Here is a 15,558-nt window from a genome sequence, read left to right as displayed (position 1 = left end):
CCATATTGCTAAGAGGGAAAAAAAAATGAAAAAGAAAAGTGTGTAATTTTTTGTGACCAAATTGTTTTGCATTAAAGTGTGATTTAGATTTAAAAGATGATGTATCTTGATTAGGATGACCACTCTAGATATGCAAATAAATTTTAGAGGAAAATAGCCTAAAGAAATAAGATTGTGAAATTATTATAGCCATCAAATTCAAGAACAAAAAAAAATGGTAGAATAGAATCTAAAAAGTGAATTTTGAAAACAAAAGATTTATTGTAGAGTTAAATTTAATATCTAAATATTAGTTCAAAATATAGAAAATATATTGTTATTATTTATGAATGTGTTTTATATTAAAAAAATATTGTATGATTATTGTATAATTTATAAAAAGAAATAAATATTTTGATTTCATTTTAAATAAGTTAAAATAATTTAAGTTCGGTGGTTTCATGATTAGAATTAAAGAAATTTGTTTTAAATGGTAAAATTGTTTAAAATATTTTAAAATATAGTCAAATGACATTTTCAGTGATGGACATTGATAACATCGATCAATGAATGATAGTACTTTACTAGGGTCAGTTAGTATTTTTTATGGATAAAAAGTGATTATGTTATTTTTATAAATATTTTAATTTATTTTATTATACTAAAAAATGACCTTAAAATTTTTTATGATTTTCATAAGAAAAAACCCATAAAATAGAAGAAACTACGACAAAAATATTGGTGCATCTTAGATTACGTTCTTTAGTTCGTTAAATTGTTTTTTCTTTATGATTACATGGATGGAACTTAAAATAACAACCATTCTTTCTATTTGTCGTGTATTTTATTTTTTATTTTTTTCTAGTGTAAGATTGGTACTCTAAGTTAATTTACTTATAATTATGTAGAAGTTTAATAGATATAATTTCACATGATATGAACCATTCTAGATATCAAATTATGGATTTAATTTTATTTTAATGATTTTGATGAAATTTTACTGTTTTTTCTCAAAAAAAAAATTATACTTTTTATGACATTTAAGTAGAGATGTGATTTTGTCGTTTTACTATGATGCGTAGGAGTTTTTAGCTTTTGAAATTGGGAATGATTTTTTTTCTCTATGTTGATGATGAAGATTCATCACTAACTTTTTATAATTTATTGATCTAAGGTTACTTAATCAAATTGTTTGTGGAGTACTGTTATTTAAAACGATGCATGTGTACGGAAGTTATAATTTTTCGATCTTGTCCCATGGTCTTCGGTCACAAGGTAACCCTTTTTCTAACTCTCTCCTTCATGTTGTGTTGAATTAATTTTCAAAAATTTTAAATTTTGTTGTTAGGAGTTCGACGAAAGAATATTCATAATTTTCAATATTAACATTAGCTAGGGTTTTCATATCAATAGCAATCACATACTATTTTGTGGACAAAACTTATGAAGATCGTAGATTGAACACTCAAAGTTTAAATTGATATAATTATTTGATACTTTTAAAGTATTAATTGATATATATAACCTAAAAATTACATCGAAGGATGTTCGATATTTTTCCAAAAAAAATTCTGTCTACCCCAGCTTCCAAGAAGTCTATTTTCACTGTTATATATATATATATATATATATATATATATATATATATATATATATATATATATATATATATATATATATATTAAGATATTTGCAATTGGAGAATATAGATATTTGCAAAACTTATATATCACCATAAGATATATATGAATATAATAGGTGCCTAGGTGGGGCTAATTAATTACAAAAGAGGTCCAATTTATTGGAGGATAAATTACTCTAGATACCCCTTGTTTATTTATTTATTTGGGTTAAAATGTGAACTTTTTTCTCCCCCCTCATGATCATAAGGACTAAATAATTATATAAAGATTAAAATAAAATATTATTGACAATTACCTAGATAATCATTTTAGTTTTTGGATTTTTAGACCATGGTTGATATAATGTTCATTTTTTTTCTTTGTTTCTTGTTTTTTTAACTAGAAATATGAACTTATTTTTTAACCAGTTTTAGACTATCTTGTTTTTTTTTTTTTTTGTAGTTTAAATAAATTTTAATTATATGGTATAGAAAATATATAACATATGTGCATTAAGAAAGAATGTTTCTTAAAAGTTTAAATATTATCTAACAAACAATATTATTGAGATTGCTTATATTTATGATTCATATTTGATTTACAATTATATGTTACTGAGTTTCATTTGTCTTAAATGATGTTTACTTTAGTTCTTACGTATATTGTGCTTTTTGTACATGTTATGCTTGGAAAATATTAAAGTAAGGTTACATAGATGTTCAAATTGTTATTGTTTGGATTCTGGAACTAGGAATAAAATAGTCAACAAACAACAAATTACAAAGAGAAGAAGAGTGAGACTAAAAGAAAGATGGAGATTGGGTCGACCTCGACCAAGACAAGGTTGAGCCCATCAATAACGGCTCAAGGTTAATAAGTCCAACATTAAGCTTAACTAAAAAGGGATGAAACTTAAAAAGTGATAAGTAAAAAATGTTATTGGGTCAGTTGACCTCGACTCAAAAGTAATTCATAAATAGACAACCTGATTGAAAACCCTAGTCGAATAAGGAATAGGAGGAAAGTCAAACCAATAAATAAGACAACAAGAGATCGAACACAAATGGAAGGTAATTAATTAGTTTATGTATAGAACCAAATACTCTTTACTTCTTTCATCCTTCTGACTCAAGCATCGGAGAAGGATTGTGGTAATTTACACCACACTAGTATGTTCATATTTCTCTTTACTTGCAAACAAGCTCTCTTCCACTAAAATACAAGTTTACCATTGATGTCTCATAGAGATCATCAATAATTTCCTTGGTCAAAATTTGACATCCAACACAAATGAATAAAAAAAAACATTTCTTTAAAAGAATAATAATTAAAAGTCATATATATTGCAAAATTTTAAATCTAAGTACACAAAAATAAAATTATGATAAGTAATATATAAATATACATATTAAAAACTTTGAATGAAAAAATATATAAATGTACGAACTGCAAATTTTAAATTAAAAAAATTAATATAATAAAATAAACTAAAATATTTACAGCATATAGCAAAATATGATAGACACTGATAAATTTTTATTACTGTCTATCAATACGACTGATAGAAAACATATAGTGTCTCAATATCGATGAAATCTAAAATTTTTTAAATACAAAAGAAAAGAAAAGGAAAATGGATAGAGACGCGTAGGGTCTAAAAATACAAATTCCTCCTCCACCAATAATAATAATAATAATTCTCCCTCCACCACGGAAAAAGAAAAAGAAAAGAAAAGAAAATTCCATGCACTTTTACGTAGACTACCTTTTTCTTTTAATTACATTCTTCCCCCTTATTAACATTTCATTTCTCCAAAACCCCTCCACTTTTTAAATTTTCCTTCTTTTTCTCCCCAACTTTCCCTCAAAAGAAAAAAAAAAAAAAAAGAAAAAAGAAAAAAAGCATTGCCCATTATTGTTCATCATCTCTCCCTCTTAATTTCTCTCTACACCATTTACAAATACACAAACACACCCCTTCTAATTAATTAAATCCCTCTTGATCCTCTTTTATGGGGGCTTCCTTTGCCAAGGTCTCCACCAATCTCCCACCTTCATCGTCTTCTACCTCTTCTCCTCTAGAAGACATCCCCGAAAATTGTATTTCCATTGTCTTCATGTACTTGGACCCTCCCGAGATCTGCAATCTTGCTTCTCTTAACCATGCCTTTCGCTCATCTTCTTCCGCCGATTTCGTTTGGGAATCCAAACTCCCTTCTAATTATATCTTCTTGCTTCATCGAGTTCTTCAACTTCAACAATTGACCGCCCACCCTAAGAAGGAGATCTTCGCTACGCTTACTCGCCCATCTCTATTCGATCACGCCACTAAGGTAAATTTCATTTCATTATTATATGAGATTATTCCAACTTTTTCTACCCCCCCCCCCCCCCCCCCCTTTGTTACAAATAATAAGGTTTTTTTTTAATTATTATTTGTGTTGTAATTTTGTAGGAGTTTTGGTTGGATAAAAAATCTGGGGAAAATTTCATTTCGATTTCATCTAAGGCTTTGAAGATTACTGGGATTGATGATAGAAGATATTGGAATTATATTCCAACTGATGAATCAAGGTGAGGAACAAATTAAAATTACACTTTTTTTATATATATAATTTGTTTGTTTTAGAAAAAATAAAATAAATAAATAAATAAAAGTTTTTTGGAATTTGAAAAACGGGGAAAGAAAAAATAATAAAGTGTGAAAGGGCATTTAATTGGAAGAGGAAAGATAATGACAGATAAGGACTTTTTCAAAGGTCTGTTGGCTATGGAGAGATTGATTATTCTATTTTATTTTGCTCGTGATTAATTATTTATTTTTATACTCAATTTCTTTTCTTTTATTCTTTTTCTTATTTACTAAATTTTTTGCTTTTTTTTTTCTTTAGTTTTTTTTTTTTTTTTTTTTTTGCAAGTTGCTAAAGAAGAATTCTTCCTCTCTTTTTTTTTTTTCTTTTAATTTCTTATCATTTTTCTTTTTCTTTTCCCCTCCACAGATGCTGATGGGTCTTAATTTTCAAAAAATATAATGGAAGAATGGATCGTCGATGATTATTATATTATCTTTAGAAAATTATTTTTTAATTAAATATCTTTTTTTGTTCTTATATTTTAAATTTTATTGAATTTTGGACCACATATTTTAATTAGATATATTATTTTAGGTAATGAAAAATTAAAAAATATAATAAAATATCACAATGGGAGGGACCAACAAATTATTATCTTGTAAATATTTTATCCATTTTGAAATAGCCATTTTTTGTTATCTTTTTTTTTTTTTTTTTTTTTTGATTAGACAATTAAGTTGAGATCAAAATTAGTTGAATATGCTCCAAATGATGGAATATAAATGGTTCTTTAACCAACTTTTTTTCTCCTAGAAAAAAATATTTATTCAAACCTTCTTTCGTAAAATTATAATTAAGTTTTGCTTATTGCTTGTGAGTTTTTAAATTTTAGATTTTGGTGAATCTTTTTATTCCATTTTTTTTTTCTTTTTTCCTTCCATTTTTAATCTCTAGTTTATAGCCTTTTCTTTTTGGAAGAATTGTTCATATTTGGATTCAAATTATTATGTTTTAATTTGTTAAATAACTCATTAAAATATTAGTATAAAACTCCAAAATGACCACCCTTTTATCCCAATTCCAAAAACTATAAATAATATCCATTAAATAATCTTTTTGTTTTCCATTTTTGTTTCTTGTTTTTTTTAAGAACTATCTAAAAGACGTAAACAAATTTGGCAATCATTACCTTTTTTGTTTTTTTTTTTTTGTTTCTTATAAAAGAGAATTAGAATTGGAAATGTGTTTAGTACTAATTTCATCTTTCTTGTTTTCTTTAATTAAAATAAAATTTTAAAATGAAAATATTATTTTTACAGAAAATATTGTCCTTTCTCATTATTAGAAATTTAAAAAAAGGTTAAATTTCAAATTTAGTCATTTGATCCCTATAATATAATTAAAATTTAGTTATAAAATTATCAAAATCATGGACCATAAATTTGACTATTTACTGGGTTTTAAAACAATAAAGAAATAAACTAGACTTAAAAAAAATGCAAACCATTGCAATAAATAAAAAGAAATAGACTTAATACTAGAAAAAACAAAATGGTTATCATCAAACGTAACCTTAAAAACTCTCGATTGAAAAGTGAATATAGTTAGAAGTTTGACTCTCGAAAAATTCCAACCCTACGATCTATTGGATATATTTAAGAGAGTTTTTTTTTTTTTTTTTTCCTTCATGTAATTGACAGGTATGGGTCAGTGGCATATTTGAAACAAATTTGGTGGGTTGAAATAGGAGGAGAATTGGAGTTTGAGTTACCAAAAGGAAAGTATAGTGTATACTTTAGGGTTCAATTGGGGAAAAGTTCAAAGAAATTTGGGAGAAGGTTTATAGATGTTGGTGAAGTTCATGGATGGGAACTTAAACCAGTGAGATTTGAACTCTCAGTTTCCAACAATAATAATAAAAATGGCCAAAAGGTTTCATCTGAGTTTTATTTAAACCAATTTGGGAAATGGGTTTTGTATAAAGTTGGAGATTTTTGTATTGAAAGTCCTAATTTTGTAGCACAAATTAAATTCTCTATGATTCAAATTGATTGTACTCATACTAAAGGTGGCCTTTCTGTGGACTCTGTCTTCATTTGTCCTCATCATTTTAAGCCCACCTTTAGTTTATGATCATTATATTCATAGGGTTTTTTTTATTTTTTTATTTGTTTATTTTTATTTTGTAGATCTCTCTTTTGGAAATAGTTTTTGGCTGAGATTTGTTGTTTTTTTTTGTATTTTTGGGTTGAGTTTTGTTTAGTTAGGGTTGTATGAAAGATATATTGGTTGTACAAAAATTCCTGAGGAAGAATAATGAAATGGAAAAATATGTTCTTTTGTGTACCTTTTTTTTAGCCTTTTTGTTGGATGAAATGCGTAAAATACCTATTTACTAATTTTTAAGGGTGTTTGCATGTTTAACTTGTTGAGTTCATAAATTGATGTTAGATGACTCAACTTCAATATTGATCGAGGAATTTCATTTTTTTTTCCTCTTTCTCTCGTATTGTTGAGAAACTCCATCTTACAACTCTACACTTCAAACATAAATTTTCTAATTCCAACATCTCCAATATATTATCTATATAACTCTACATACAACTCATTCGAGTGAGTGCTCCTAAATATCTATAAATTTGCTTTTTATAAGTTTTTGTAGGAGTGTCCATTGATGTTTGTGTAAAATTAGAACTTTGCTATTTCGGTCAAAATCAGTATTTTAAACTTTGAGCAATTATAATTGATGGTAATTTAAGGAATAATAACTAAGTATATAACAATACTTTTTAAAAAATTGCAATGATAGCAAAATTTATTTTTAATAGACTTCTGTCGCTGATAAAATGGTCTATTAGTGATAGACTAATATTTGTAACATGGTCTATAAGTGATGGATTTCTATCATTGATAGATTTTGACAGATTTTACTATATTTATAAACTTTTTAAAATGTTGTTATATAGTTAATTATTTTGAATCTAATTGCTATATTTACAACTATCCTTAAACTTTCAAACTTTATATCTGCATCTGATAAACTTATATTGATATGGGCTCGATTGGGCTTCATAGATAGTCAAACTTTGCTTCTGGGCTATACTTTGTTTTGGCCCATCTCACTCTATAAGGAGCAAAGAGTATACAAATCTATCTCTTATATTATGGATCTAATTGTTTCATTATGGTAATATATAATGTAATTAAAACACTTTTATGATAATCATTCAGAACTTTGTAAGAAGAAATTGGAGTGGATCTAGATCCAATCCAAAAAGTAGAAGCTTGCTCTAATCAAATCTCAATTCACAATTTTTTTAGGTTTGCTTATTTAATTATTTTGTTCTCCAACTCATAAGATTTAAAAATTTTAGTCCATTCTAAAAAAACAAATTTTTAGAAATTACCTTTTTCTTGTTTTAAAAATATTAGTAAAATGCAGATAAAGAATTAAGAAATGTAAGAGATGGAAGGAAAATATTTATAGGTTCGACTTTCAAAACAAAATAATAACAAAATGGTTAGCAACTTAACTAAAATGATGAATAAAAACATTTTTTCAATCATTTTTGTCTAACAAAGGTCAACTACATATGACGATGGAGCGAGGCCGAGTTGAGGATGCACTCTCATTCTCGTCCTTGTGGTGAACTTCAAATTGTAGATATAAAAAAAACACTTGATAGGTCTATCAATAGATATTTTGGAAAAGAAATGTCAACTACAATAAAATTGGATTTCATAATACTTAAAACCGATCACAATTAAAACACGACAGTTATTTTCAGTCATTTGACTATCAAATCTCTCTAATTGGAAATGAAATATTTAAAAACCAAGAAAGTAAAATAAGTTATTACTTATTTATCAAATTTTTAATCTGAAAGTGAAGATTTTACTTCTTATTCCTATAATTTGGAGTCGTCGTTCTATGAAATAAGTTAATTTGGCCATACTACTATTATTTCCAATACTTAAAGAAAAAAAAAGTCGACTTAAGAAAATGAGAAATATATTAAGATTTCTCAAATTCATAGAATTCCTAATTTCCACGAACGAAGAAGAATGAAAATATCTTAAAACCAACAATTTCATATATATTTTTTGAACTTTCATTTTCTCTAATTAAATATACTATATGTTAGCACGTTAAATATGATATAATGTTATGTGCCACTCTCGTACGTTTAATTTGCTAAATTATTACGTAACATAAATATAAAGTCGTGAACTTATAAATAGTCAACTAAAGCCAACAATCCAAAACTTGTCTTATTATCAATTTTCATATAAAATTATCATCAAGGTGTGTAGAAATTGTTGGTGTTTTTCCCCTTTTTTTTCTTTAAAAACTTAATTGTATGTATCATAATAGGCTGACTTTTTTTTTGAAATAATGATAAATATGTTCACATTAATTACACTTTCCAAGGAATTCACAAAACTTTATAACTTAGCAATTTCTAACAAACCATATTGAGAATTTAAATTAAGAATAGGAATGAGTTATCAAAACTACGTTGTGGGTCAAATATGGCTAATAAGATAACGAAATATGGAGAGAATGGAAAGTAATAATAAACCCTTTTTCATTCATAGAGGTCGTAGGCATCTGTAAATATATATATATATATATATATATATATATATATATATATATCAAGTCTTTTATATATAAAATAGTGAGGTAGGTTTATAACCTTAATAATAACAACAACCACGACCATGGATACTTCTTTAGTTTTTTTTAGATTTTTCGTCTAGTTTTTATTTAGTTATTGAATTTTAAAATGTGAGATTTTATTGTTAATTTTTTTCAATTTAGTTTTTAAGTTGTAATATTTAAATCTTGAGTTTGGCTTTAATGTAGTTGTAGGAGTAAGGTGCAGTCGGTCGACGTTGATTTTCCAACCAAATGACACCAAACTGGTTATAGTTTGTTCAGTAAACTGTTCAAACTAGTTCTGACCACGAAGAAGTACAAAACGACCATTGGTCAGTCAACTGGTCAATTTAAATTTTTAAGATCTTTAATGTAGTCATTAAGTATCAAAATATTACAATTTTACTCTTGAATTTGAATTTTGTTCTTAGTTGCGTCAATTTTTTATTTAATATTAAATTCACAAATTTGGGTAAAAATTCGAAACTATCCGGATCATTATTTTAAATCATCGATTCATAGTATTTTATAGTCTTTTTTTTTTATCATGATTTGACATTCATAAAACATGTTTAATATATAACAAACGAAACAAACCTTGTGTATGAAAAATATTTTAAAATATACATATAAATATTTCCTTTTAACGTGATGGAATTGACTTTTTAAAAAACAATTTTAATAAATAAAGAAAAGTAATTAAAAATGATAAATTACTACGTTTATAAAACGAAGTAAAATTTCATATTTTATAGATGGTAGATTTGGATAGATATTTATAAACTTTTAATAATACAGGTAAAAAGTTATTATAATATGAAATTTTGTAAATATTTAAATTTATTATCTAAAAAATAAAACTAAAAAGAACTTATGGTAAGAATGAAAACTCTATAAATACATACCTTATGTGGTAGGGTCAAATTGTCACACATGTCGAACTCAAAAACAGATATAGAAAGAAAAAATAAATCAATTAAAAAAAGAACATTAGAATCTAAATATATTAAATATTTGTTTGATTCATTCCTTCATTTATCAGAGCAAATTATATGGTTTCATCTCCTCTCCCATATCTCCGACTCCAACCCCAAACAAATCCTATTCCCATTCTCATCCCCTTAAGGTTTTCATTCCCATCTCTTGTTTTACTTCTCATCAAAAGGTATGTATTTTTCTTTTCTTCTTCCCCCATTTCTTCATTTCACCCGTCAACCCAATTTTCTCTCTTGTAAGATAGGCCTTTACACCTTAATTTGCTGTTTCTCTTCAATATGATTGCATTTTCTTCCAAAAGATGTCATTTTGTTGAGTGGGTTTGTCTTTGATTTGCATGATTGATGGGGAAGTGGGTGTAGGGGGGTTTTTTGGGTGTAGGAGGGATTTTTCTGTTTGTGATTAATTGGTGCATAATAGGATAAACATTTTGGGTATTTATTTTGGTATTTTGTTGATATATTAGGACATATTCCCACTATTTGTTCCTGATTGAGTTTTCAATTTTGAATGATTTAAGGGTTCGGTGTAATTACCCACTGGTGAAATGAATAGTAGCTGCGATTTCTTACAACGGCTTGGGGATGATTTATCCTTCAAGATCTTTACCCATTTGGATGATCCATCTGACCTTGTACGTGTTTGCTTAGTCACAAGTTCTTGGCGTCAGTTTGGTAATCACTCACTATCTCTTCAATACTCAGTACATCAGATTTTCTTTGCTCATTTTGGCAACCGGGTGTTATGTTGAATAATATGTTGTATTTAGGCATCTGTTTTTCTTTCATTTATATGCTCTTAATCGTTAGGCAGAGGTTGTAAAGTGATACTCTTTCTTGGAGGAAGTTTCTTTGAAATTGTTTGATAAGTTGATCACATGGTAACAGGGTATTAATATGTTGGGAGATAATGTTTGGTTTGGAAATTTTTTATGGTTTTAAGGGATAATATCTTTATGGTTCCTGCAATCACAAGACTGTATTCTCTGATTTGAAGTAATTAAAGCATCGTTTAGAAACCAATTCCTTTTTGTTTTTTGGTTTTTGAAAATCAAGCCTATTTTCTTCAAATTTCTTACAATGATTTGCATATATTTTAAGTACAAGAGTTGAATGCTCAGCCAAATTCCGAAAACAAAAACTTGACTTTTTTAGTTTTGAAACTTTGGCTTGGATTTTGAAAACCTTGGCAAAAAGTAGAGAAAAAGTGAAGAAATTTAGAGGTGGAAGGAGTGTTTAAGCTTAATTTTGAAAAACTTATAGCTAAAAACAAAAAACCAAATGGTTACCAAACAGGGTGTAAGTTAACCTTTATGAGGATATGTAAGCGTGTCTTGGGACTCTCCTTCATGCATTTATTGAACCTAATCTAACTATCTAATAATTGCAACGTGTAATTGTGGTCCTAGAACCTATAGCATCTAGTTTGCCACATGTAAGATTCGTTTGATTTCAAACTGTTTCTTTCTTGTCTCTGAATGTTCTGTTAAATTTTTTTGCAGTTATTGAGAATAGTCTCAGCAAGCAGCTCTGTTTGAGATTGTTTCCTGATTTATCTGGTGCTCCCCATTTTATTGAAGATCAGGGCATGATTGATATTTCAACCATCGGGTCTAGCAGCGTTACGAAATGGGAATACCTACAGAGGTTCCATCAAATCTATTTGCTCCTAGCTAAAAGTCTTAACCCTGTCTCTAGAACAGATTGCATTGCAGTGGCTATTGGTGCATCCTCCACTGATAATAATCCTATAGAAAGTATCGAAAATACACTGGAACCTGGTGATAGGTTCCACAATCGAGCGTCCTATTGGTCCAGTTTAGGTTCAAAAGATCCTGATGTTCCTGAGACCTTAACATATGGGTTGGTCTCCAACCTATGTGTTGTTTCTGAAATTCATATTCAACCATTCCTAGGTTTATCCCAACTCTGCCCTATGAATGATTAATTACACGCATACTTTTGGACTTGGAACATCTCTTAACTAACTGATAATCATACCTGCATCAGCATATTTTCAGGATGGCTTCCCTATATATTCATCAAGGGCCGTTCGATTTAAAATGGGGCATCAAAGGGTTTCTGTAAACTCGAGTACAAACATTTCAAATGATTCAGCTGTTGATTATGATCCAGAAAGTGATGATTTTATTTGGACTTATGTCTCGCCAGAATTTCCAATGACCCAAGTAAGCTAAAATATGTTTATTCACATTTTGTCATGTCATAATGGAATCGTTATGTCATGTATAGCTAATTAGCTTTCATTATTCATCTTAAATCCTCCATGCATTTTTCCAAAAGAAAGTCTCATTTTTAATATTGATCTTTTGCGATTTAATAAGCTATTAAATGCTTCCTCTCGCTGACAGTTGATGAAGCATGTTCATTCCTTGGCTTTGGCATCCAAATTCTGGGAACTTTTCTTTTTTATGAGTTAGCATGTTGTTTTTGTACCTTATGGGTTTCTCTTTTATTGTATGATTACAGGAAAATACACTGCAAATATTTAAGCTTCCAGAGCCTGCTTTCTGCGTAGGTGGGGTTCTGCAAGTTGAACTCTTGGGCAGAGTACAAAGACAAGCGACAGATGGATTATATTACTTATGGTTAGTTCTTATAAAGCCTCAAAATTCATTTTCCTTTTAGTAATGGCACATTCTGGCGTGGGTCAAAATTATATATTGTTGATACTTGATATTAAAGTTTTCATCTCTGTGACTTTACATAATGATTTAATGAAACGGTGGTGATATGTATATGGTTAGTATATGAGAACGGGAGATTCACTGAAAATGGAGTTGTATTTGCTTTTAGAGTTTTTGAATATTGGATTGTAATTGAAAGCGTACAAATTGGTGTAGTTATTAGTTGAATATTAGTTTGAATTCAACCGTTGTTGGTTAGTTTGGAGAAACATCAAATTATACCCTTAAGCATAGAGCTGAATTTGTGATTAAAAAGTTGTAGGTAGCCCATGTCCCCATATTGAAAGTTTAATTTAAGTGAAAAAAATGTAGGATCTTTCTATTAAAAAAATTTTGAACTCAGTTTCTCAAGTAATAAAAATTTTGCTTCCACTTGCTGATTCATGCACACCAAAACTGATTTAGAACTACAATTGGCATTTGAGATGGGCCTCTTTTTTTTTTTTTTCTTTAACACCTGGACATTTTATTGCTCATCACTGAAGAAAGCATGGGTACAAATAGAGATCCGGATATGATGTGACATGACACAGTGTCTCTCACCATTTCTTTAAAATCTAAGAAACAGACACAGTGAGGATATGTTTATTAAAATATGCATACAAGAAGGAAATTCAAAGTTAATGGGTTTATGCCTCTTAAAATTTATTACTTTTATAATAGGTGTCTATTTATTATACTTAACAAATATTTGATGTGTTTGTCTGATATATGTTGGACTTGCATTGATCTAGTAACACATCTATTGCACTAACATGCGGTATGTGTCTGACACAAGTGTCCAGGTGTTGTGTAGTACATGCAATTGTTAATTGACCTAACGTGCTTCTTAGCTTGTCATAGAGACATTTGGACTGAATTTTGCTCTATATTCTTAGTAAATCCCATTTGTACAATTTCTGGTGCAATTCGACTGTTACCTTCTTTCCCCATCTTATTTTGTACTTGTATTTATCTTGCTCCATTGGTATTGAATGAATGATACAGTGTCTGTCATGTCGAAGTCGTTGGTCGACCACTCTTGCCTGAATACGACGTGGATATAATTGACCAGTCAGGAAAGTGCATTTTGAAGTATTTCCCCAACCTGCATGAGTCCTCATCTACTAGCGGAGAGATGGGTCATTCCCATGGTCGTGCCATTACCTCTAGATTTGTTCGGAGAGGTGTCCACGAATTGGAGCATATTGTCTGGCATACATTACTTGGAGGTGGGGTGTTTGCTGACGAAGACTGGATTGATGTTTACGAAGAAGTTGCTGGAAGGTAATCTTGGAAGGGTTTTATGCTTGATCCAGAACCAAGTGAAGTGAATTTGGTGGTGGAGGCAAGTGAGTTTTTTCTTTTATAGGTAGCCTAAGGGTTGGGATGAATGGGTATAAAATGAGTGAATGAGGAAATCCTTCTTGTTGGTATGGTTTATCTTAATATTTTTGGCTGCTTGGGATAATCCAGGCCTCAGATGATGAATGGCCATGAAGATGCTATGCAAGGACGACGGTTGTAAGTATAAATAATATTCCAACTTCAATGTTTGTGTCAAATTTAAGGCCTGTATAACTCTTCTTCTGAATCCTGTTGTGGATTTGTTCACTGGCTTGGGGTTCCATTTAAGAGGAAAAGGGAAAAAAAAGACGTTCAAATCTTTCTTTTCTGCAGGAAAAAAAACGAAGTCCTATTTATATATTTTGTTGGTTACAGTGAGAAATATAGATGTGAGTTGTTCAAGATTTTGATAAAGGAAATTGAATATGTGTAATAAAAGTGGAGTTCAATCTCTATATTTGATTATTTGATTCTCTCTTGAAAGCGTGCTTTACTCTAGAGATAAACCAAAGTTGCATGTGGATGTTTATGAAGTTACCTGTGGAATGTCTCTATCTTTGGAAGACTTTAGTCTTCAATAATTGTTCTTAGCTTTAGAATTTAAGGCATTGTTTGATAATACTTGTGAATTCTCTTTATATAATCAAAATCTTAACTATTAATTCTAAAGTTTAATTAAAAAAAACTTCCAACTTTTAGAGTACAAATTGAATATTCTTCTTATGCTTTTGTTTATGTAACAGGTTTTTAAACTATTATAAACTACATTGTATTAAGCATAATTGTTTAAGCTTTGAACTAGTCTTAGCTTTGGGTAACATTAAACAAAAAAAAACTATGATCTTATCGACTTTTAACTACAACTTTAGCCCGGGAGATGAACACGAAACTATAGCCCCCATCGGCTGTAGGAGGGACCTTAGCCTTATCTTGCAACAACAAGATTTTGGATATCCTCAAAGTTGTCAATGTTCTATGTGATTCTATTGAACTCAGCTTCTTCTATTCATCTTCAGTCATTATCCTTTCATCTCCAACACTTCCTTCAATGATCCATTACTTGACGTTATAGAGTAAAATGTTTTGTATGGAGAAAAATATAGTTTCTCTCTGCATGTTTAGAAGTTATTTAGAAGTTGTTAAAATCACTATTTTTATTATGTTTAAACAAAGCATGTATTCTATTGTATCGTTGAAAAACATTTTTGAGTGATTTTAACTATTTCAAAGTCACTCTCACACATATCACCATTGTCTCTATTCTTGATTTTTCATACTAAAGAATCAAATAGGTAAATTTTGAGATTCTTTTGGAAGATAAGTTTTATAATAGAAAACTTCATTTCCTTTGCTAAAAAGAGGGGAAAAAAGTAAAAAAGAGAAAATTTCATTACACTTTAGTCCTTTCGCGTAGTTTATAAAATTATGTCATGGTGTGGGTGTAAAGCTCTAGGAGAGACTTGTCACTACTTAATTTGGTCACAATTTATAAAATATTCATGAGTTTTAGACTGTTGGTTTAAATTGTTGTCGCAATCCAAATGGACTAGTAGGGTGATTTGAAAACATCATTGAAATGAACATCACACTATGACTTTGGCTGTTTTCACGATTAGTGAAACGTCTAAAGTTTAAGAAGGAATTCCAAGCGATATAAAATGTGAAGGGTATTTCGGATAAGCATTATTCTAA

At 28.8% G+C, this 15,558-nt stretch overlaps 2 protein-coding genes across 2 annotated transcripts; both read left to right on the top strand.

Annotated features, from left to right (window-relative positions):
- Window positions 1-3,309: 3,309 nt before the first annotated feature.
- On the top strand, window positions 3,310-6,520 carry LOC103504624 (F-box protein PP2-A14). Its single transcript, XM_008468999.2, has 3 exons — window positions 3,310-3,934; window positions 4,057-4,175; window positions 5,875-6,520. Exons 1-3 carry the CDS (start codon window positions 3,614-3,616, stop codon window positions 6,305-6,307), a joined length of 873 nt encoding a protein of 290 aa, XP_008467221.1. The 5' UTR covers window positions 3,310-3,613; the 3' UTR covers window positions 6,308-6,520.
- A 3,314-nt stretch (window positions 6,521-9,834) lies between these two features.
- Window positions 9,835-14,331, top strand: LOC103504622 (F-box protein At4g00755-like). The gene is made up of 6 exons (XM_008468998.3): window positions 9,835-10,002; window positions 10,354-10,507; window positions 11,335-11,748; window positions 11,843-12,021; window positions 12,323-12,441; window positions 13,528-14,331. Exons 2-6 carry the CDS (start codon window positions 10,381-10,383, stop codon window positions 13,808-13,810), a joined length of 1,122 nt encoding a protein of 373 aa, XP_008467220.1. The 5' UTR covers window positions 9,835-10,002; window positions 10,354-10,380; the 3' UTR covers window positions 13,811-14,331.
- The last annotated feature ends 1,227 nt before the right edge of the window (window positions 14,332-15,558 follow it).

Source organism: Cucumis melo, chromosome 9 (assembly GCF_025177605.1).
Source record: "Cucumis melo cultivar AY chromosome 9, USDA_Cmelo_AY_1.0, whole genome shotgun sequence".
NCBI classification, from domain to species: domain Eukaryota; kingdom Viridiplantae; phylum Streptophyta; class Magnoliopsida; order Cucurbitales; family Cucurbitaceae; genus Cucumis; species Cucumis melo.
The sequence above is the reverse complement of the archived record's forward strand: the minus strand, read 5'-3'. Positions and strand labels throughout refer to the sequence as shown.

What these genes read in the sequence shown, in the direction of transcription:
- LOC103504624 (XM_008468999.2), top strand. Translation starts at nt 3,614, where the DNA reads ATGGGGGCTTCCTTTGCCAAGGTCTCCACCAATCTCCCACCTTCATCG. An exon ending in TATTCGATCACGCCACTAAG is followed by an intron (nt 3,935 to 4,056) that starts GTAAATTTCATT and finishes GTAATTTTGTAG; the next exon opens with GAGTTTTGGTTGGATAAAAA. An exon ending in ATTCCAACTGATGAATCAAG is followed by an intron (nt 4,176 to 5,874) that starts GTGAGGAACAAA and finishes TGTAATTGACAG; the next exon opens with GTATGGGTCAGTGGCATATT.
- LOC103504622 (XM_008468998.3), top strand. Translation starts at nt 10,381, where the DNA reads ATGAATAGTAGCTGCGATTTCTTACAACGGCTTGGGGATGATTTATCC. An exon ending in CAGAATTTCCAATGACCCAA is followed by an intron (nt 12,022 to 12,322) that starts GTAAGCTAAAAT and finishes GTATGATTACAG; the next exon opens with GAAAATACACTGCAAATATT. An exon ending in GATGGATTATATTACTTATG is followed by an intron (nt 12,442 to 13,527) that starts GTTAGTTCTTAT and finishes TGAATGATACAG; the next exon opens with TGTCTGTCATGTCGAAGTCG.